General features: G+C 52.7%; 1 protein-coding gene across 1 annotated transcript in view; it reads left to right on the plus strand.

The window, feature by feature from the left end:
* The first annotated feature begins 16,440 nt into the window (after positions 1-16,440).
* PDE5A (phosphodiesterase 5A) overlaps positions 16,441-23,384 on the plus strand; it is a 104,067-nt gene continuing 97,123 nt past the window's right edge. Inside the window, exon 1 of the mRNA XM_036314592.1 lies at positions 16,441-16,876. Within this exon, the coding sequence (XP_036170485.1) occupies positions 16,764-16,876 (113 nt within the window). The 5' untranslated portion in view covers positions 16,441-16,763. The remainder of the gene's footprint in view (positions 16,877-23,384) is intronic.

The raw sequence follows: 23,384 nt of genomic DNA on the forward strand, positions 1-23,384 counted from the left end.
GTGCTGGCCGCCACCTCGGGCACCTCACTTGGAAAGCTTGACCAAGGGAATGTGAGTGTGAAGGTACAAGCAGCCGCTGTAGCAGAAGTCCCTCCCTGCCACATGTTCAAATACATCATCCAATTCCTAAAACCGCTGTCTATGCTGAACAGCTTGTCGGGCAGCAGGAAGGAATGGATAGTATGTTTATTAAAGTCTTCAAATATACTAAGGAGGCTGGAGGTACAGACAACAACAAGGTGATAGCTAGCCACCAGGAAAGACTGGTAAAACAAAAAAGACAAAAACGTCTAGAATCATGAGGGACTGCCCGAAACTGCCATTTAGTGCTTACATGAAGTATAGGCAGAAAGATGGGCACCAAAAACCATTTTCCCCTTGAAGTTAACTTGCATCAAATCTTGATTAAGAGCCTTGTATTTGGAAGCCATGTGGTGCCTCAAAAATTGGAAGCAGGAGAGAATCTTGGAGGAATCTTAAGAAGAATAAATAATTTAAGGTATGTTAATGTTCCTATGAAACATTAAAGATGTTTAGATAAAACAACAAAGAATAATTCTGTCCTCTGAGAGGCTTACCTTCCATTTATTTCAGAGTAAATATAAAACAAAGCACTTGCTTACTGATTTTAGATGGGATGGGACTCTATAATCCTTTTCTAACAGGATGGGCATGAACCCTGTGTAACCAAAATGAGATGCCGTTTTATACTCACCGGGAGGCCAGCAACAAAGAGGGACAGCAGCGAGTGCTGACGAGGATGGAGAGGAATTAGAACTCTCATATGTAGATTGTGGGAATGGAAAATTGTGTAAAATTGTGCAGCCACTTTAGAAGGCAGTTTGGCTGTTCCTTAAAAGGTTAAACAGAGTGAGGACTCAGTGATGGTGCCCCTAGTGTCCTTAAGAGAATTGAAAACACATATTCACACAAAAATGTGTACATGTATTTCATAGAAGCATCCTATATAACAAAAGCCTAATATGCTAAGTGTCCAGTCGTCTGGTGACCGGTCAACTGTTGAACCAATTAAAGTGTAATATGCTAATGATATGCTAAGGCCACTCAACCAGTTGCTATGACATGCTCTGACCACTAGGAGGCAGACCCTCCAACTGGTAGGTTAGCTTGCTGCTGGGGTCCGGCTGATTGGGACTGAGTGAGATGGGCTAGAGTCTAGCCGCTAGACACACCCTGGAGCCCTCCCTTGGTCCCTCACCAGCTGCCTGGCTCCGATCAGCCCTGATCAGGACTGAGTGACACAGGGCTAGACACACCCTGGAGCCCTCCTGCGATCCCTCTCTGGCCCTGATTGTGCACCAGTGGTGTCCCTCGGCCTGGCCTGTGCCCTCTTGCAATCCAGGACCCCTCAGGGATGTTGGAGAGCTGGTTTTGGCCCAATCCTGCAGGCCACCCCCCTTGGGAGGGCACCAAATACAGGGCTCACAGCTGGCGAGTCCTGCTGTGGCAGCGCAAGCCTCTCCCAATCAGGACTGATTGGGCACGAGCCTGCAGCAGGCGCAGTGGGGCCGGGATGAGTGGGAGTGACAGGTAGGAGCTGCAGGCGGCGTTGTACTGCAGGTTTCAGCCTGATTGCCACAGGCCACACTGAGGGACCCCACCCATGCACAAATTCATGCCCCAGGCCTCTAGTTATCTATATATATAAAAGCCTAAGCTACCAAATGACCGAACAACTGGTCAACCAGTCGACCGGTTGCTATAGTGTACACTGACCATCCGGGGGCAGATGCTCAATGCAGGAGCTGCCCACGGGTGGTCAGTGCGCTCCCACAGCCAACCTCCAATGGCCGGTCAACCTCCCGTGGCCCCTCCTCCCAGCCAGCCAACCTCCCACAGCCCCGATGGGCCCCAATCACCAGCCAGGCCAAGGGATCTGACCTGTGCATGAATTTGTACACCGGGCCTCTAGTCTATAATAATAAAAGTTAATTTGACCAGACATCCTAGATGAGTCTTGAAACAGTGTGCTGAATGAAGGAAGCCAGTCACCAAGGCCACGCACTGTACATCCCACTTACATTACGTGGCCAGAGCAGGAGGACCATAGAGGCGGGAGGCTGGCCTAGAGAGGGTTGGGGAGGGGACGACAGCTAACAGGCCAGAGTGTCTTTTGGGGGAACAAAATACTCTAGAATTAGAAATGTTCTGAAACAGCAGTTGCCAACCTTTCGGACCTCATGGATCACCAGTGGTCCACGGACCACCAGTTGGCGACTGCTATTCTAAAATCACAGTGGTGAGGTTATATAACTTTGCAAATATACTAAAAAGCACCAAATTTTCCACTTTAAAAGGGTTAATTTTATGATACGTGTATCATATTTTAATTTTTTATAAACCTGTATACGTGAGTAACTGATAGAAAGAAAATCGCTATTGTGGTTTATAAAATTTTGGGGGTTTATAATCTAATATTTATTGAACAGATAGTGTATATAGCTGTTCCCTCTTCTTTATAAAAGATGAAATAAGAACAAAAAAGACTGAAATTAATGAGATTAACTACAGGGTCTCTGCTCGCATGGGTTCCCCGTACAGTGCAGACACACAGACAGACACACAGACAAGTAATGACACTATTGAAATTTATGGGGGAAATAAAGAGATCTGTCCCAGGTATAATGACACAGAGGAGAGAGGCCTAATCCTGGTGCATTGGGGCCTGAACTATACACTCAGTACTCACCATTCAACAGTAGTATAACTTGGTCCGCGTCTCGATGGAAGACGCCTGGACAGACAGGGATGAAAGCCGTGCAGACACCAAGAAGCCTGGGAGGGCACGCCAGCCTCGCAGACCCTCCCGGCATCCTGTTGGGCCAGAACGTCGGGGTGTTTTCAGAAGAAGAGCTGACGAGGTTTACATGGGTGTGTCCTTACAAGGAGCAAAGCTGTGAGCTTTCTCCATAGGCTATGGAGAACCTTCAAAGGTGCTATTCAAGGAAGTGAAATACTCAGATTTCAATGCAAGCCCATCGACCTGGCGACGGCGTGAGCAGGGACTGGAGGACAAGGACTGTGGAGGCTGAGAGACCCTTAGAGACTAACGGGTCCGGCAAGGAAGGAGGAAGCCCTGGTGGGGGGACCAGAGGCCAGGAGACCAGCACGGAGATGCTCAGGAAGGGCCCGAGGGGGAGGGCGTGAGGCGGGCTCACCTGAGACTTGCGGGAAGAGTGGAAGGCATGGGTCTCGGCATTGCTAACGGACTGTGCTTGAATCTAATGTGGAATTTGAAGTGTGTTCCAGGCTTAGGAATCTGGTCAGTAGAAACTTGAGCCAGCAGCTTGGGGGAGCAGTCTGGGCTGAGATATACATGTGAGGGGTCACGAGAACACACCTGAAGTGACAGGAATGGATTCGATTGGTCAAGAGGGACCGAGAGGAAGGAAAGAAGGGCAGAGACCAGAAAGCATTGGGTCCTGGACTATGGGTTAGAGGGAGCAGGGCCGGGCTCCTGCTGCTCAGTGGTTGGCCGGATGATGAGCAAGTGGCCTTCGTGTTTGGTCCCAAGGAGACAGGAGGACGAGGGGTAACGAGGGCATCAGGTGAGGGGGACGCCACGGGGCCTGCTCTCCTCGTCTGTGCATCGCAGTGAGAAGCGAGTCAGTCTGGCTCTGTGTGGCGGGCGTGTGATCTTGGAAGCTGTCAGCTCAGAGACGAGCTTGCTGAGGAAATGAGTGTGAGTAGGAAAGGGGCCGGAGACCTGTCTGGCCAGGAAGAGGAGGCAGAGCCCACAGCTGCCCCGTGGTGGCTGGAGGCGGGTCAGGGGACGCCCTGGAGACCAGGTGGTGGCGATGGAGGAGGGTGGCCGCCTGCCCCAGCGCTGCTCAGAAGTTACTGGACGGGGGCCGAGCGTTTCATCCTGGACACAGCGTGGAGGATCAACGGGGCCCTGAGCAAGCCCTGGCCTTGGGGGTGGACATGGGAGACAGTCTAGCTGCCGTGGTTCCAGGGGGAGTGGCGTGGAGGAGTAAAGGAAGTGAGTTCAAGTGCAAGATGCAGACAGAGCAGGAGGCAGGGATGGGAACAAAAGGGGCAGGAAGTGGGCAGCGAGAGTGGGATGCAGAGTGGGTCACGAGAGGGCCTCTTCTTAAAGAGACAGAGCCATTCTGCTTGCGTTCATGCTGGTGGAATAGCTGGGTGCAAAAGAAAAGAACAATGTGGAGGAGAGAGGGCGGCCGAGGGGAGAGGGAGCGGCTGAGCTGGCCGCGCAGGGGCCGGGTGCCCAGGGAGGCTGGCCGGTGATCCTGTGAGAAGCACAGATGCGGATCTAGATGAAGGGATGCTGCTGGATGGGCTGGAACCTAATTGTGCAGAGAAGAAAACAGGGGGAATAAATAGCTCCCAAGGACCAGGAAGCCAGGATAGTTCATTTCGTTTCTGTCTAAAAATTAATGGGACGTATGCTAAGTGTTGGCCTGAATGAGATATAGTTTCATTGCTTAAAAACGATGCTATTGTTTTTGTAAAGTGATGTGTCTCTTAGTGAGTGTAAGAGTAAAATGCTGTACAAGTTTGAATACAGGAAGTAGTTGGTGTTCACATAGCAAATACTATGAGAGCAATGACGTCGGAAGCAACGGACGCATGTAAAGCAACTGGGCGGTTTCTCGAACCACTCGGCTGGCCTGAGGTCAAGCAGGAGCCGCCACCAGCAGCGCTTACTTCAGGAACCCACGTCCAAGCCAGACAAGCACAGAGCGTCCGTTTCCCTGCGAAATAAACAGAAAACAAATGGCCCAGTCGCTGTCTTTCCAGTAACCGTGCATTTTCCTAAAACATATTTAAGTGACTGCATTTCTGTCCCACGGGAGGCATTCACAAATCCTTTGTCAACGAGCACATGTGTGGATGGATCGACCTTGACGAGACACGGAGGAGCTTTCTGCCTCTGAATAGGAGAATTATTCTTCTGTGCAAGGCTGGCCTCCCCTCCTAGACCATCACCTGCGTGGGTCCGACAGCAAAACAAAAGAGTTTTGTATGCTCTGAAAGCAGTTAGCTTTTGTAGAAAAAGTAACATAAACTTTATGCCATCAAGGGTAAGTCTATCTGGCAAAAAGGCTGGAGGGGGCCAGGTGACACATTTCATAAGGCATTGGGAGACACAGCTGTGTTTTCTAAATCCAGCACTCAGAGCATGCTGGGTCTGATCATTGACACTATTCATACTTTCACTCACTTGGTTTGCAACTAGAGTGTCTTGCAGGTGGCGAGCAGGTTTTCTGTGCTATAAATTAGGCCGTTGGGAATATGGTCTCCACCTTAGGAGGTGATGATGTGACTTAAACAACCAGAGTTCTTACGTCCAACAGAGAAATTAATAATACTTAAACCTAGCACTTTGCCAATAATGGTCTTCAGTAAGTCTTTGTTAATTTGGTTTAAAGATTGTAGCTATTTCACATGAAGCAATCAATGTTTAACATCATAAACTATCAGTTTCAGAATGAGTTGGAAAAATTACTAGAAGATCAGTCAGGGACAATATTGTGATTATATATGAACAACAGAATAGATATACCGCTACTAATCCAAGTCTTATAATGCAGTAGGATTATTGTTTTTTGCAAAATACGAAGAAGAAATCTCTCTAGGACTCCAAAAGCCAAATCTGTAGCTCCCATGTAGAGGAACTACTCCGAGTGAATGTGCCATGCATGCTATTTGAGAAGGGAAAAGCAAACGTAAGAAGTTGTAGGGAGCAGCTCTAGGGTCAAGCCTCAGGCTGGAGGGCAGAGCTCTCCTAGCATAATTATGCCTGACCTTGTAGCCCTCCCTAATTCCTTCCTACGTAGCTAATGGGCTGTGGGAGGTGCAGCAAGTGTTGCCAAAACAAGAACATTTGTATACATGTTAATTTACCCTTGTTTTTCTCTGGCTATAAAATAAAGCCTCAGCTTGCCAGTGGATTTTTCTGTGTCCTCATCCAGGCACGGGATATCCACCAAGCCCCAGCTGTATTCTCTTTGTCTGTCTTCTTTAATCCTTCACCGCCCCTCCTCAGGTTCGCCCTTGGAGGTGCTGGTGCAGCACAAGAAGTAATCTTTCTTTACAAAGAAAGTAAATCCCTTTTTAAGAAAATAAAAATCAGTTATAATTGGACTAGAGACCATAAATATTCACTTAACAAGTAAAACCACTTGAATTTTTAAGGTAAACATTGGTCCCATTTTACACTCAAGAGCATGTTTATTTGAGTCATGAACACATTTTGGATTTGGATGCAAATAAGATGGTAACTCATAAAGTGCTGCTTCTTCTTCTCTGCTAAATCTTTCAACAAAGTGGACACATTTTCACATTAATTGCTTGAGACAGTCTCAACTTGAAACCCCATACAGATGCTCTGTGTCGTTTCAGTCCAGGTTGCTTTCTGAAATTAATGCACGTTCTTTATTCCTCTGAGGGACACTGAGGGAGCCTGGATGGCAGGTGGGCCTCGGGGCCTGGGAATGTGAGGTTCCCAAAGCTCCAGGTCTACATTACATCCAGAGGAAATGGTGGAGTTTGCCAGAAGCTCTGAGTGACAGCGGATTTCAGCTCCACGGAAGTCCGGACAAGTGGCAGCTCGCTCTGTGGAGACGGGGTGGCGAGGCCCCTGCAGGAGACCCCAGCAGAGAGCCAGCGGCCTGCAGCCCTGCGGATGCCCCTTGGGGTGGAGGACAGTGTGGTCAGCCCAGGGCCTTCCGGGGGCAGTGACACCACCCGGCTTTCACTTCATTTCTTTCCTTTTCTTTGTTTAGTATGTGTTTTTGTGCATTTATGTTAAATTCACCCCCTCACTCTCCCCAGCGTTCTGTTACTCTCTTCTTGTGCATTTCAAAGCAGAAGATAGTCTTTAGGCTTCTCTTCCTGAAGCTGCTTCTTTCTAAGTTTATCTTTTATTATGGAAAGCATCACAGAAGCCCCGCCCCATGTCCCCTACACCCTGCACCAGCGATCTTCACCGTGTGCAGTGAGAATGTTCAAAACATCAATCCCCGATACTTAGTCAGGGGCCCTGACCCCTTTCCCTTAGATGGTCAATATAAAACGACCACAGCCAACACCACAATAACCATCCAGTGTGGATGAATCAATATTATACCTATTTTTTTTTTGGCCAGATCGGCACAACACATAATCCACTTTTTCATGTGCCACAGAATTCTAGCATCCAGTGTCTGTGCCATGAGGTGAAAGGGGTTGAAAGACGCTGCTTCGGAGCGAGCACTGCCGGCCCCATGGACAGTGAGTGCCTGGGTCTGTGAATGAGGCCGAGAAGGAGGAGGGGGCAAGGGAGCGGACTGAAGAGTCCTGGTGTGAGGCCAAGCGTCGGGACTCCATGGCTGGCTGGACAGAGAGGGTTACAGAATGAATTAGTTGCACAGAGAGGGGAGCTGACTCCAGAGAATGGAAGAGAGTCTGTTGAGCCACGTTGGATTTGAGCAGGTGGAGCGAGGCGTTGGGTGGGAAGGGGCGGGCGCGAGCTCCCTCCAGATCGCCTTCTCTGGTGAGGATTTCTGAGCTCTGACTGGTGCTGGGGCTCGGATGGCTGCTGTACATTTATGCGACCACTTAGTAGACATAACCAGTCCCAGGAGCCATTGTACTCCTGCCACAGAGAAGGAAACGGAGGCCCTGGGAAGCTGAGTGCACACATTGCCCATGGGCAGTCAGCTAGCAAGTGAAAAGATGATACAAACTTCCAATCCAGAGAACAAAAATCCGCTCTGTGACTGTATCATCATTTCTCATTTTACAATCCTATATAATTAAAGGCTAATATGTAAATAGACCGAACAGCAGAACAACCAGAACAACCTAACAACTGAACAACTGGTCGCTATGATGTGCGCTGACCACCAGAGGGCGTGTGCGGAACATGGCAGGCATTGGCCATGGCAGGATGGTGGAGCAGGTGAGCCCGGGTGCTAGTTACTATCATTGGGGTGAGCCTCTGATGGTTACTTAAAATTCTTTACTCCCCCACACCATGGTCCTGCCCAGCGCTCGCACCTGCGGCCAGCGCCAGCCCCACTCGCACCCACTGCCAGCACTGGCCCCGCTCACATCCGCAGCCAGTGCCCAGCGCCGGTCCCGATCACTGGGCGCCATCAATGGGTGCAAGTGGTGGCTGCTGGCCCTGGTTGCCTCTGAGGGCTTCTCCACCTTCCCCTGCTCCTGAGGGGCGATTGAGGCAGCAGCCGCTGCTCGCACCCACTGACGGTGCTGGCCCCACTAGCAACTGCTGCTGGCGCTGCCCAATTGCTCCACGCCATCAGTGCATGGGAGCGGGACTGCCTGCAGACAGGGGACCAGGGGCCTCGGTGGGAGGGGCAGAGCAGGGGCGCAGAGGATGGGCCGAGATCTGCCTCTGTGCCCACTGCAGCCTCGCGGCCCACAGATCCTTTCAAGGTGCAGGAATTCGTGCACTGGGCCCCTAGTAAATCAATAAACAAACAAACAAGCAAACACACCAAACTACTGCCACTATTGAAGTGATGTGACAAGACCAATGCCAACGCTGAAAGCACCCAAAGAGGAATCTCCCAGCATGTTTGCAGCAGCGGCAGCACCACTGGTAAAAACACCGGCCTTCTCAGGCACCTAGTGCAGAGAGAGCCACTTCACTGATAGATTCCGTGTTTTCCAGGCCTCACGGAGATGCTGTGCAGAGCCCTGCCTGACACGCAGGAGGCTCTGCAGGCCTCACTCCCCTGCTCCAACAGCGGGGTCACAGAAGAAGGAAAACAAATGAACCGGGGCCGGGCCTGCTGCGTGGAGCCAGTCCCTCTCGCTGCTCAGGCATGGATTCCTCTTCTCAGAAGAGCTGTCGTTAAGGGCAGCGAGTTCGGTAAGAGGAGCTGGAAACTCTGTCCTGGCACCACCAGGTTCCTACAGCGCAAGTCCCTGCCTTTCAGTGCATAGGGGTGGGAAGACTGAGTCCCTGGGGCTGTACCTGTGAAGAATGAACTTCTGGTTGAGTCGGTGTAGCCATACGACCCTTGTTTATTCTAAAACTTCAGTATTTTCCAAGCGTATGTCACACTGGGGCCTTGCCTGAGTTTTCACTGATTTCATTAAATCGCAAAGCGTTGGTTTTTCCTTGAAAATGACTGATTCAAAGAAGTCTATTCAACGGCTGCTTTTTAAAGATGAGAGTTATCTGCGATCATGCGGTTCTTCCCTTTTCTCTGCCTGGTCACTAAACTGCACTTCTCCTTCCATGCTCGGGAGGAGGCCGGCCCCGCACGGCGTCCATGCCGCCAGCGGAGGTTTCTGAAATGGGACTGAGCGTCACTACCCACGGCGTCTACAGGGAGGGCAGGTGCTGCCTAGACTGGAAACAAAGACCAGAAGCCCTGTTTCTCTCGGCTTTCTTTTTAAAGTTCACCTTTTTGTTCCTTCCCTCTTTAAAGACCTACTTTTAAATGACCTCCTTTTCAACTGGCTTTTAGTCAAGTGTGTCACACCTGCCTGCCGTTGACTTAAAAGTGTTCCGTTTCTCTCCATTTCTTTCCAAAGGGGTTATTTTCCATCATTCTGACCAGTGCCGGCTGCTTCCCTGGGGAGCGAACCCTCCACTTCAATAGAAAAGTGGACGAGAGGAGTGTGGATGTGTTCTGGGTCCGAGTGTCTTACGCTATCGTCTGTCTCTGTGATGGTTCATATTGTTTAGCAATGAGAGCGACGTCATCCCTCTGTGTAGCACATCCCCCTCCCCCAGGGGTGCAGGTCAGGCAGGACCCCTGAGCTGCCTGCTCCTGAGGCAGGGCCAGAAAGCATCGCCCCCAGATGGCTGTCCCCCTCCGCTCCTGGAGTCTTTCTCAGGGAAAACCCACCATTGTTTGCTGTCATGGAGCCACGTGCCTTGCACCCTCGGTCGGAAGGTGTGTCTAGCCCAGGGGTGGGCATTTTGACTCAAGGGCCACAATGGGTTCTTAAACTGGACCGGAGGGCCGGAACAAAAGCATGGATGGAGTGTTTGTGTGAACTAATATAAACTCAAAGTAAACATCATTACATAAAAGGGTACGGTCTTTTTTTTTTCTTTTTAGTTTTATTCATTTCAAACGGGCTGGATCCAACCCGCGGGCCGTAGTTTGCCCACGGCTGGTCTAGTACCTGCCCGGACTTCCTCCCATTTCCCGCCAGTCCCTGTCTCGGTGTGGGACCTGGCTGATCGGAGGGACAGCTGCTCACGATCCCCGGTGCGATGTCCCTTCCCATGGACCAGCCTTCGCTCATCAGCCTGAAGTCTTGGGCAGCAATCCCAGGAGTGAGTTGGGAGAGGAAAGGCGGGGTACTGACTGGAGTCATTGCACGATGACTAGGTCCTATTATTCATAAGTTGGCTCTGACTTTGAAACTGAGAATTATGACGAGACTTCAGTTGACACATTTAAAATATCTGACTGTCATTATCAACAAGGCAAGCAATAGCACGTGTGGGAGAGGCCGTGGAGGAAAGCGAACCCTCGCTCACTGCTGCCGCGAGTGTCGGCGGCGACAACCAGGATGGAAAGTAGTCTGGCGATTCCTCAAAGGAGTGAGAACAGAGCTACCATCCGACCCAGAAGCCCCTCTCCTGGGCATATTCCCGGAAAACGCGAAGCCATGTATTCACAAAGATACATGCACCCCGTGTTCCTTGCAGCGTTATTCGCGTGGCCCAGACGTGGAAGCAGCCAAAGTGTCCCGTGATGGGGGACTGGGCGAGGAAGATGTGGTCCATGCACACAGTGGAATACCACTCAGCCGCAAGAAAGGATGGAATAGCGCCATGTGCCACAGCATGGATGGGTCTTGGGAACACATGCGAAGGGAAATAAGTCAGTCAGAACAAGATACGGACCATATGATTTCCCTCATACGCGGGACATAAAACTGAAACTCGTGCCCTGACAGGTTTGGCTCAGTGGACAGCATGTTGGCCTGTGGACTGAAGGGTCCCAGGTTCGATTCCGGTCAAGGGCATGTACGTTGGTTGTGGGCACATCCTCAGTAGGGGGCGTGCAAGAGGCAGCTGATCGATGTTTCTCTCTCATCGATGTTTCCAACTCTCTATCCCTCTCCCTTTCTCTCTGTAAAAAATCAATAAAATATATTTAAAAATAATAATAAAATAAAAAAGTAAATAAAACTGAAACTCGTGAACACAAATAGCAGTTCGGTTGCCAGATGGAAGGGGTGAGGGGAGAAGAGGGTCCTGATATGAAGTGACAGGAGAAGATCTGACTTTGGGGGGTGGGCACACAGATCTTGTAACATAGAAACCCACACCTGAAACCTATACAGTATGTTCATGTTGCCCAATGTCACCCCAATAAATTTAATAAATAAAAAATAAAAGAGGAAACATCCAGCTGATCCCTACTGTGCAACAGCAGAAACCCGCTCCCCAACTCTGTCCTCAGAAAACCGCTGTCACACGGCGACAGAGGAAGGGCTGAGCTCAGTAAGAGCTGAGACTCCAAAGACCCCTGACAGCACGGCCCTGGGCCAGAGGGCAGTGGCTGGCAGAGTCACACCCCACACAGCCCTTCTGCCAAGTGCTCAGAGGACCTGCCCCCTTCTTCGTATGTGGACCCAACAAATAGCTATGGGCACAGGCTATGTCCAGTCACTGCCTGACCACACGGGGTCACCCCTGAAGACCTCGTGGTTCCCGCCTCATGGGGAGACCCCTCCCTGTGGGAGGGCAGGACTGTGACTTGCTTTCAGCAAAGGTGACGGGATGTACTAGTAAGTGACTGAGCATGTGAGAGCACAGTGCCCGTCGCATGGGAGTCTCCCTGCGGTCTGGCTGTGAGGACGCGGAAGCCTGCGGGAGCCTTGGGGGGCCAGGGAACGAAGGTGGCTCCCCAGGCAGAGAGGCCTCCGCCAAAAGCCTGCGGGCCCCCAGGGGCCCCCAGGGGCCCCCAGAGGCACCCAGCAAGGAAAGGAATCCCTCCTTTCTGGCATCGAAGGAACTGCATTCTGCCAACAGCCCGAGGAGGGTGGAAGGGGTCCCTCTCCAGTTCAGCTCCCAGGAGCCTGCAGCTCTGGCTGACGCCTGACTCCCCATCAGCTGACCCTGGGAGTGCCCAGTGTGTGTGGCTTTAAGCCTCCAAGAGTGTGGTGGTCACCTTGTTGCATAGCAGTAAAAAGCTAATCTGCAGCGCCTCCCTCTCTCTTTGTCTTTCTCAACCTTGACATCATTGTGGAAAGCCCCCCCCCCCCCCCCCCCCAGCCTGGGCGTGCCGGTGTGAACACCCCTCTTCATCATCGTGAACAGATTCGGATTTCTGGCAGGAATGAGACATAGGTGAGCTGTGTCCAGCTCTGTATAGCCTATTGTAAGGGGGCTGCTGTTCATCCCAATATAAGTGATTCTAGATCGGTCACTTGGTTAGAGCATCCGCAGGTCTTTCCTTGTAATGACAGATACTTTTTTCCCCACGGGAATGAATGAGTAACTTGTGAGAAGATCCTTTCTGTAGAAATCCACTCATGATGCTGCTCACCCATTAGTTAGAGCAACCATTAGTGCTTTTCTAACTGCACGCTCCCTCTTATAGTCACTAGGTGCCACCCCCCTGTGAGGATCATGGCCTTCTGTTTATTTGCTTATCTAGTTATTTACTGATGTCAGTCTGGAGCCGCAGTAAGTGATCATTTGTTACTATCATGATATATTCTGATATTCAAATTGTACGCCCCCTTCAGATATATCTTCTGTCCCTCTGATATATTGGCATCATTGCTAAGCCTTTCTTATTTTCCGGTAAAACATGATTTTTCAGGTACATTTTGTACTTTCCCTGTCCCAGACCTGGATCTTTTCTCAAAGACCCCTGGTTTCTTTTTTAAAATGAAGAATGGTATTTAGCAGCCAAACTACGAGGACCAAGTGTACACCGCTCCTGAACTGTCATCGCTTCCAGCATCTCTTTGTGACAGAGCTGGAACATACTATATTTTTCCATGTATAAGACGCTATTTTTTTCTAAAATCATTAGACTGAAAATCGAGGGGCGTCTTATGCACGGAAGTCAGCCAAGGAGGGAGCCATGCGGGTGCATAGCTGCACACACCTTGTCAAACAGGCCACCTCCAATCACAGGCCTTATTGTTACTGACGTCAGCTGATGCTGTAATTGAAGATGGAGGTGGAGAGTGCGCAGTTGCAACAGGGACCGGAGCGTTCTGAGCTCATAAAGATGTAAAAAAATAAAAAGATAAATACCGGTAAGTGATTGTCTTACTCTGCCAAATTCAAACTGAATGTAGTCAGCTGCACAAAGAGCATGGAAACAGAGCTGCAGAGAGACCATGTGGCCCCCTCCCACGGAGTGTCTGATCAGACAGTGGGGAAAACAGGAAGAACAACTCCTGAAGATGCCAAAAAAGAAGAAGGCCTTGAGAGGAAAACCAGCAACATGTTTAAAATATTGATTTTTAATTTTGGGTTTGAAAAGTGGGGGGCGTCTTATACTCAGTTTTAAGTGTTGAGTGTGTTTCCCTCCACATCCTGAGTGGTTCAGGGTTCAGGACCTGGAAGAAGAGCCGCACACAAATGAAAGAGAAAAGACAAGAGATAATTGGAAATATTGGGGGGCCAGGCGGGCAAGTCCAACTCAAGGGGAAGGACTTCCACTGGTGCTCAGGCCTCACCAAGCTTTTATTGATCTGGGATACACCCATAGCATAGCCCTTAGGCAGGTGACCCCTGGCAACAGGCAGACCAGCCCATCAGCAAGGATTTACATAATAATAGATGGGGAAGTTGCTTCAGCTACCACTGGACAAACAGAGGTGGTGCCCAGCTCAGACCTTTGCTAGGGCTTCAAAGGTACCCAGCCTTGGGGGGGGAGGGGGTTCTCTGTCTACGCTTATCAGCTAGTGAAGACAATAAGCGGTTTCCCACATTTAAGACCAAGGATTTTCTTGCTCAAGCTCCTTGTAGGCTGTTAGCTAAAGGCTGCCCACAGCTCTTAGAAACTGCCTGCACATGGAATTTCCCATATGATGCGCGTGCGCACACACACACACACACACACACACACACTGAGCTTTTAACTTCATTTCAACACCATCATGTACCTTCTTTTTAAAAAAATATATTTTATTGATTTTTTACAGAGAGGAAGGGAGAGGGATAGAGAATTAGAAACATTGATGAGAGAGGGACATCAATCAGCTGCCTCCTGCACACCTCCTACTGGGGATGTGCCCACAACCAAGGTACATGCCCTTGACTGGAATCAAACCTGAGACCTTTCAGTCAGCAGGCCAACCCGCTATCTCAGAAGTTCTCAACCTGTGGGTCCCGACCCCATTTGGCGGTCAAAGGACCCTTTCACAGGGGTCGCCTAAGACCATCCTGCCTATCAGATATTTACATTATGATTCATAACAGTAGCAACATTACAGTTATGAAGTAGCAACGAAAATAATTTTATGGTTGGGCCACAACATGAGGAACTGTATTTAAAGGGCCAGAAGGTTGAGAACCACTGCTCTGTCCACTGAGCCAAACCGGATAGGGCCATCATGTACCTTCTGGTCTTTCCCCTTCGGCAGTGAGGATGGTGGATCTCCTTTTATGTGCAAATATACTTACCCAATTTTCTCAAGCCTAGAATATATAGGATTAATGCGAGAGGCCAGCTGGTGCTGGGTCGTGTTTGTTTGTTTGGTTTTAAAGGCAAGGCAGGGAAGATGCCATCACTTTTTCCCTTTGTGTTACCCTTTCTGGGGAAGGAATTAGATCCCCCATGGTTTTGTTTGTTTTTCTACTTGGGTAACCCAAACTTGTGACAGTAGAGGCGGATAAAAGTGAATTCCGAATGAATTCCAGGGGAACCGCGAAAGGCATGTGCAGGATTGGGGCTTCATTCTCGCAGCATGGGAGGGCCCTCCGTTAAGTCGTTGCACACGTGTGTGTTGTAAATAGCATGAACAGTGTCCCGCGTGTTATTTCCTGGTGATGTTTCTCTGAGAGAAGATTTGAGCAGCTTGGTGCAATCCAGACCGATGCGTTACAACATAAAATAGCTGAGCACGTGGAGACAATAAACTAGAGCTGGACAACAGAAACCTGTCCCCAATATGCTTGCCTGTCAGTACAAGAGGTGTTGCTACAAATGTTACCTGCATGTTAGAGAGAGAACAGTTTTAAACACCTCCGCCCAGGTGCCAGGCCTTACCACTGCCCCGCCGCCATCTGCAGGGCCCAGGGCTGACACAGGGAAGATTGCAGGAACCGTTTCTCTTGCAGGAATTTTTCAGAAACCTTCCCTGGTTTCTGATCCTATAAAATCTGACATAATTGATCAGGTGTGGCTTCACCCTCTACCCCTTTGCCCGCCCGCGGTTTGGGGTTGTGGTTACTTGCCTACAACGCAAAGCTCCGGAGAAGCTGAAGTTACAAAAGGACCCTTAGTTAATGCAGGGAGGACCGGCCACTGCGGGGAGGGACTGGGAGCCACCTTTAAAATTCTCATGTTATCAAGTTTATTATGTGTCGTTATGCAGTACTAGTTTCTTACACTGTTGTCAAGAACAGTTTGAAAGGAGTTTGTTGAAAGTAAGTAGGGAAATCGGGTTGGGTATATCGCTGCTAATAGGTCCTTCACACGTTGTGAAACATACAAGGCCGGGTTTCATTCTGCCCCAAAAATTAGTTCATTGAGAAAAACACCGGATTAAAACTGCAAGTGCTCCGGGGGTATGGAGATGAGAACAAAGCAAAGGCAGACACACATTCCTTTTCGTAAAGCAGCCACGGAGGTGGGACAGAGCAGGGTGGGGAGAGGGGCCCTCTCAGAGGGACACTTCTGGGGTGGTGGTGTGTGTGTGTGTGTGTGGGGGGGGGGCGGTGTGTGAGTTCAGTCCAGTTCAACGCAATGAGCGTTCATGTAAAATTGGGCCGAGGGCTACTCTGCCTGCACCAGCACCGCCCATGGTCTCAAGTTAAGCGGATGGGGTTCTGACTGCACACAGGGCCACCATGATATGCCCCTTTCTTTTACAGAAAATCTTCGTCTGAGTCATGCAAAGGGTGTGTTTGATGCAAAGGTACATAATTCATAATGATCGCTGCTGTTACGATTAACATGGAGCCCAGGAAAGGCCATGTTGGAAGTCACCCGCCAACCTGTCCGGCGGCACACGCCCCGACTCCGTCCCGGTGCGCTGAATGGCCGGGCTCAGAGGTGGCGTCCCCGCGCTCCCACACTCCAGCGCAGGGCACAGGCTCAAGGAAGAGGTTCAGGGTGGCGCCCCTCTCCCTCTGGGGAGACTCCCCTGGCGACCGCTCTCTGCGCTGAGAATGCGGCTCCGGTCTCCACCCCCTTTCCTAGAGGGACACTCGCGAACACCCCGTCACCTCCCGGCGACCCGAGCCCGCGCGGCGCGCAGCGCACCCCAGTGGACGCGCGCGGCTCCAGGCCGTGGCCACGGGCTTCCGGAGCGCTGCTCGCCGCCGCCGCGGCTGCCGGGGACTCGGGGACTCCGGAGGCCGCTGGAGCCGGTCTGGGCCGGACCCCCGGAGGCGCGGCTGCAGCCCCGGCCCCGCCCGCCGCACCTGGAGTCAGGCTCGGAGAGGCGGGGCGGGGCCGCAGGCTGGCCGGCCGCCCGTGCTGCTCGCTGGAGCCGCCGGACCGGAGCGAGGCGTGGGGGAGGGTCTCCAGGCCGAGGCCGCGGCTCCGGGGAGAGACCCCGGCGGGGGAGGAGCCGGTCCCCGGGAGCGCAGGGGCGGCGGCGCGGGCATGGAGCGGGCGAGCCCCGGCTGCGCGCGGCCGCGGCACCACGACGCGGTGGAAGCGTGGCTGGACGATCACCGGGACTTCGCCTTCTCGTACTTTGTCAGGAAAGCCACCAGGTAAGAGGGCCCGGCGGACCCGGCGGGGCGCGGAGCCGACCGGCTGACCCCCACCCCCAACCCCCGGCTCCGTCCCCTTCCGGCAGCCTCGGTTCTGCAGGAGGTCCCGGTCATGTTTGGTGCCGAGACCTGGACTTGAAGGCGAGCGCGGGCGAAACACCCGAGCGTGGATTCGGTCCAACTTGCTGGCAAAGTTCAAATGCAAACATTTCCCCGCGGCCGGGCCCCCGCAGCCCGCTTCCCGGGAGCGGTTCCGTGCGCCGCGCCCCGGCCTCCCGCAGCCCCGTCCGCCTCCCGCAGCCCGAGCCCCTTCCCTGCGCCCGGAAGCTCCGTCCCAGCCCGTCCCGCGGCCGCGCTCCTCCCCCGGCCCCGCGCCCGGCGGCGGGGCGGGGAGCCGCGAGGGGGCGAGGCGGCGGGCAGCTCGGCGCAGCGCGCAGGAGCCTCCCCGAGTGAGTGCCGCGCCGCGTCCCCTCCGGCCCCGGCCGCCCCGCGCGCCTCCTTTCGCTCGCCCCGCACCCGTGGACCGGGCTCCGGGGGAGGCGGCGCGGCGTGGAGCGGCCCCGGGGCGGGCGGTGACCCCAGGGCCACGCTGCCTGGTCCGGAGCCAAGGCGAGGGCCGCGCGGGGCGGGGACGCTCTGTCCCCTGGGAGGCGCCGCGCCGCGGGCCCTGGGCGCGCGTGGGAAAAGCTCGCGGAGGGTTGGGAGGACCCGAGGCCGAGGCCGGGTGACGGGGAGGGAGCAGCGTGCCTGGCGGGCGGATCCCCGAAGCCCGCGGACTCGGGGCGCAGCCGGGGCGCCCGCCGGGCTCCTGTGCGCTGGGGCTGCCTCCGGGCGAGCCTCGGGGAAGGGCCCGAGCCGGCGCCGGCCGCGGGGCCGGGGGTGATGGTGGGGGCGCCGGTCCCGGCTCCGCGCTGGGCTCCCACCCGCGGGGCTCCCACCCGCCGGCGCGAGGCCGCCGCTGTGCCGGGCGCTCCCCGCCAGGGGGCGGCTTGGCGCGGGGCGAGCGGGCGGCGGGGGCGCTAGGGGCGCGGGCTCCGGGCGCCGCCTCACCTGGGCGCGGCGTCGCCCCCCGCGCTGCTGAAGTCCGGGGCCCGCCGGGCCGCGCGGTGCGCACCTCGCTCCCCACGTCTGCTATGTTGCCCTTTGGAGACAGAACGAGGTACCTCCCCAGCACCCCCACCACCACCACCACCACTCCCGGGGCGCGGCGCGGGGCTGGGTGGCGGGTCGGGTGCAGGCGATGCTTCACTGACCGTGGACCTTGCGGCATCGGGCCCCCTGACTCTGCGGGGTCTTCCTTTGCCATCTTGGACGGGGCTCTTTGAACCCCATTTCTCCCAAGAAACGTCCCATGTTGGGGGTCGCCTTGACCGCTTGGGGTTTCTGACTGAGGCGGCGGCTTGGGACAGATCTCATCTCCCAGGTGAATTGCTGTGGCCCCTAAAGTGCGCCTCCCTCCCCGCTCTCGCCTTCTCCCTGGGAAACCCACGCCTGAAGCGCCCCGCGTACACCCTGCGCAGAGAGCGGTCTCTTCCCAAAGGCGCCCTCTGGGAGTTTGGGGTGAGCGCGGGGGCCGGCGAGGTCCGGAGGTGTCCATTGCTGGGGGGTCAGTTTCAGAGGCCCCAGCTACTCCCAGCCCATCCGTCCTGTCCGGCCCCCCCAACCCCCACCCCGAACACTTCACCCCCTGCCCTCACTGAGCGGTGGCCACAGGATGGGGGGCAGGCGGGGGAAGGGCTGATGTTTTAAGTGCGGGGTGTGTTCTTTAGGCAGCTTAACAACAGTTGGAAGGAAAAAAGTTACTTGTTTTGCAAATCAGCCTAAATGCCTTTCTCGCCCCTCCCCCCCGCCCCCCTTCCTTTAAAGACAAAAGCGGGGTTGCTTGGGATTGGTTTTTAACTAGTCACAGCAACCGACAGGGGACTTTCAGAGCCGGCCAGAACTCTAAAGTGGTCCTTTAGTGGGAAGTCAGCTGAAAGTGTTGTTACTACCTTTAGTGGGAAGTCAGCTGAAAGTGTTGTTACTACCTTTAGTGGGAAGTCAGTTGAAAGTGTTGTTACTTTCCTTTACACGTTAGGTTTTCTCCCGATTAGCAAGGGATGAAAATCCCAGTTCTCAAAAGGATGCCCGCAGTGTAAAATGTAGGTTATCTGAGACTGTACTTTCCTCCAGTCGGGTTTTGTAGGACAGATGATGCAGACAGGCAGCTGCACATTTTCTGTGATGAGAGGGAGAGAGAGAGAGAGAGAGAGAGAGAGGGAGGATGTGTGTGTACTCTTCCGAGAGGAGTGTATGTTGAGTTCAAATTGGAAAACGAAAGTATGCGATAGTGGAGAGTATGTCAGGCCTCGGTTTTAGGAGTTGCAAAGTGCTGGGAACGGCCAGCGTGTAGCTGGGGGTCCTTCCTAAAACAACCGCCCAGCTTGGGCTGTATTCGGGGGCACCGACTTAAAATAAGAGCCCAAAGTGACAAGGAGAGGTGGGATCTGAGCTGCTTATAGCGTGGCCAGACGTCGAACCCCACCCAGTGTGACTCGCTGGGTTGTGGTAAGAACTTACTGCAGACAGTTTCATGTCACAGCCAAGGTCTTGTTCCTTAACTGGAAGCTCACATTTTGTTACCGTTGTAAGTGCACGTGAACACTGTTGGCGACTTGGGGGGGGGGGGGGGGGGCCACTGTAGGTTTAAAACGCGCTTGGATTCCCTTAGAGTCCAGTGGTTCTCAACCTTCTGGCCCTTTAAATACAGTTCCTCATGTTGTGACCACACCATAAAATTATTTTCGTTGCTACTTCATAACTGTCATGTTGCTACTGTTATGAATCATCATGTAAATATCTGATAGGCAGGATGGTCTTAGGCGACCCCTGTGAAAGGGTCGTTCGGCCGCCAAAGGGGTCGCGACCCACAGGTTGAGAACCGCTGCCTTAGCCCGAAGCCGCACGCGGATGGCACCGCGTCTGCGCTCCGTGGGAGTGCTCCCGACAGCCACGCACGCCTTTCTGCCCTTCCCCAGGCTCCGTGGTCGCACCCCGCGGCAGGCACTGGACAGGGGGAGGTCCTGGCCGCCCTCCGTTCTCCTTCAATCACCTGTGGACCAGGGTCGGCCTTCAGAGCCGCTGTGCTGCGATGCTGTTTCCTCCAAGTGCGGAGTGAAGCAACTGCTTAAAAGCCATAGCCGGGGGCATAGAAGCAGATGCTCCTTAGTAGTTACTGCCCGTGTGTGTGAGTTGGCGTGTCTGCTGAACAATTCGTCACATAACCTGCTGGCATGAAAGTCCGGTGGAGGTCGTTACCCCGGCACGGGAGCCACGCCTCGGCCGGGAGACCACCCCGCGGTTGCCTAGAGACCGGCGGAAGGGCTCCGGTGCCCCTGCCTCTCAGGTGACCCCTTCCCGGTGCACAGGCCACTGTCCCGGAGGCTGCGATTCCTGGCAGCCTGTTCGAGCGATGGTACCTTTCTCAAGCCACTAACCCGCTCTGTGACCCCGGGCCGCGCTCTGGCCTGTTGGTATCGGAGGGGCCACCCCATCGGCTTCTTACTGCTTTGTTTTGCGCTGGGCACAAGCTTGAGAGTAGCCGGCGTCTGCTGGGGAGCAGGGTATTAGGGGAGGGGGGTATTATGGGGGGTGAGCTTTTATGGCCCCTGAGATCAAAGTCCAGAAACAGAAGTTCCCCTCCCGTGTGGGGTGCTGTGACCCACTCCCGTTGACACTGCAGGGCTGGCTGAGGTGTGGCTGCTCCAGGTCCCGTATTTGGGCTTGTCCTTGTCTTTCTTTTTACTTTCTCTTTTATGATTATTTTCCACCTCTAAACGCTGTAACATTTTTATTTGCATGGTATTCCTATTAAAAGAGATGGTGGCCCTAACTGGTCTGGCTCAGTGGATAGAGCCCCGGCCTGCAGACTGAAAGGTCCCAGGTTCGATTCTGGTCAAGGGCATGCACCTTGGTTGAGGGCACATCCCCAGTAGGGGGCGTGCAGGAGGCAGCTGGTCGATGTTTCTCTCTCATCGATGTTTCTAATTCTCTATCCCTCACCCTTCCTCTCTGTAAAAAATCAGTAATATATATTTTTTTAAAAAAGAGAGAGATGGTGGATGGAATATAAATATCACTCTTCACTCTTACAAATTACTGTTTCTGGCCCGGCCACCGTGGCTCAGTGGTTGAGCATCTGCCTATGAACCAGGAGGTCACGGTTCGATTCCCGGTCAGGGCACATGCCTGGGTTACAGGCTCAATTCCCAATAGGGGGTGTGCAGGAGGCAGCCCATCAGTGATTCTTGTTCATCATTGATGTTTCTATCTCTCTCTACAGTCCTCTCTGAAATCAATGAAAACATATTTTTAAAAATGTTAATGACTGTTTCTATAATTATATAGGAATGTAAATCTCACAATTTTCAGACAAATGATATGTTCAGCATATTTTGTTAAGCAGTCACTAGTGTTAGAGGTAATGAAACTCTGTGGGCCTGGCCTCAGTCTGACTGGCATTATTTTAAATCAGAGTGCCACAGAAGTGGGTTACAGTTGTTCATGTGGAAAATAATACAACAATTAATAATAATGCAAGAATAAACTCCGCTTCGCGCGCGCACAGCTGGAAGCCTCCCTTTGCCTCACCTGCATGGTTTTGATGGTGATTCTGGTGCAGGAACGGCCTCTCGTGCTTGTGTTGTCTGTAACCTGGGTGCACAGCGCCTGCTCGGAGCGGTTTTAGTGACCTGAGAGCACTGGTGTGATTGACTAAGAGTCCCCAGAGCCCCTGAAATGACGCCTCTCATTGCCCTTCTATCCCAGGGTTTCCCTTTCAGAGCCATGTAGACTGGTGGTTCCCAACTTGGGGCACACGCCCCACAGGGGGGCAATTTGATTTTAAGGGAGGCAATTCGGGTTACTAACAGTGAATTTTTTGCATTTCTTATGGCCCTAGGGACCTCATCTACAGTATATAAATATACACTGTGACATATTTATGCATTTCAGTTGTCTGTTATATGTTTTGAAACTTTATTTGCTACTTTTTCACATCACTTCATATTATTACTATTTTTTAACAACTTCTTAGTGATTTCTTCCTCGGTACTTTGTCCTTTTGTTCTTTTATTTGTCTCTTTCATGGGTGCCATGTCCTTTGGAAGCTTGTTTAGACCGAGTTCATGGCCTTGCAGGCGTCCTCCACGTGAATGGGCGCTCACTTTTTGAATAATAAGAATTCTGTGTCTCAGGAGGCATCAGGATGTTAGTGATGCTTGGGGGGGGCGTGGCCAAAAAAAGGTTGGGAACCACTAAGACCAGCTTCTAAAAATTGTGCTGGAATGATGTAGCGACAGCCCGAGATGGACACTGTGAAATCACTCTCTTTGCTTCGTATCACACAAATGTAAGGAGGCTGGCAGGGCCATTCGGTAGCTTTTCTTTCAGTTTGTGGTCTGAAATGTATAGAAATCGCCAATATCTTCACAAGACCGGGTCGTCAGCACCCGAGAGGAGCAGTTTTTTGCACTCTGATTACGGTGTGTAACAATTTCCCTTAAATAATTCCCCGGTGCCTCCTCAGTGCAGTGGGTAGTGCATCGGTTTCATAAATAATTCCTCCCACGTAGATGAGTTCACTCTGGCCTCGGATACCATTTCTTTTCAAAGCGTTTGAGACGTCTTCCGAGGTGTGGAGGTGAAGGACAGAGACCTTCCTCCCAGGGCCCCTCCTCCAGATTGGGAAACACAAGTTACATTAGAGCTTTGGTTCCGCGTCCTGGTGTGTTTTAAGAATAAGACCCGGGAAAGATTTTCTTGTCGTCAAAAAGGCTGAATGGACCTGCTTGCTATTTTTTTTAGTTTATCCCCCAAACATTTTTCAACCTAATAGTTCATGAGACCCACACTGTTGTGTCGCGTCCGATGCGTTCTTTGTTCTCGGAGCTGACTGTGGGCCGAAGGCCTCTCCCGAGGATAAATGCCCTGAGTAAGGACTGCAGGACAGCTCAGCAAGTCACCGGCTTGACTGATGGAGGGTGGAGAAATGACCAGTTCCTGCATTTAGGATGCAGACTAGCTACTGCCTCTGCGGGGCTCCCTATGCACTCGGTTTAGCTGCGCAGATGTAGGTCGGTTGCCCTGTGGTCCAGCTGATTGATGGGGCCTCGGAAATACCTATCACAGTGTCAGCTTCTCGCTGAAAAGTGCCTGCGGGCTGCATTCCTCGGAATAAAAGCTGAAGGAAGTCTTTCCACGTGAGTCACCGTTTGCTATTTAGCTCCGTAACCGTATCAACGGACGTGGTCTTCTCATTTCATGTTGAATTACATGCATGTACTTATGATGTAAGTGCCTCATTCGTGTTCTCTAAATGGTGGGAATGTATACGGATTGCCAAACAAACGGTCAAAGCAGGGGAAGCCACCTGAGTGTTAAGTTCATAGGAATCATTGTGCTAAGTCCTCTAAAAAGCTCTTCCACATGTGTGATCCTCTGGTACTTAGTTCGAGGCGGCCATGCCTTT

Source organism: Myotis myotis, unplaced genomic scaffold (assembly GCF_014108235.1).
Source record: "Myotis myotis isolate mMyoMyo1 unplaced genomic scaffold, mMyoMyo1.p scaffold_m19_p_6, whole genome shotgun sequence".
In the NCBI taxonomy this organism is placed as follows: Eukaryota; Metazoa; Chordata; class Mammalia; order Chiroptera; family Vespertilionidae; genus Myotis; species Myotis myotis.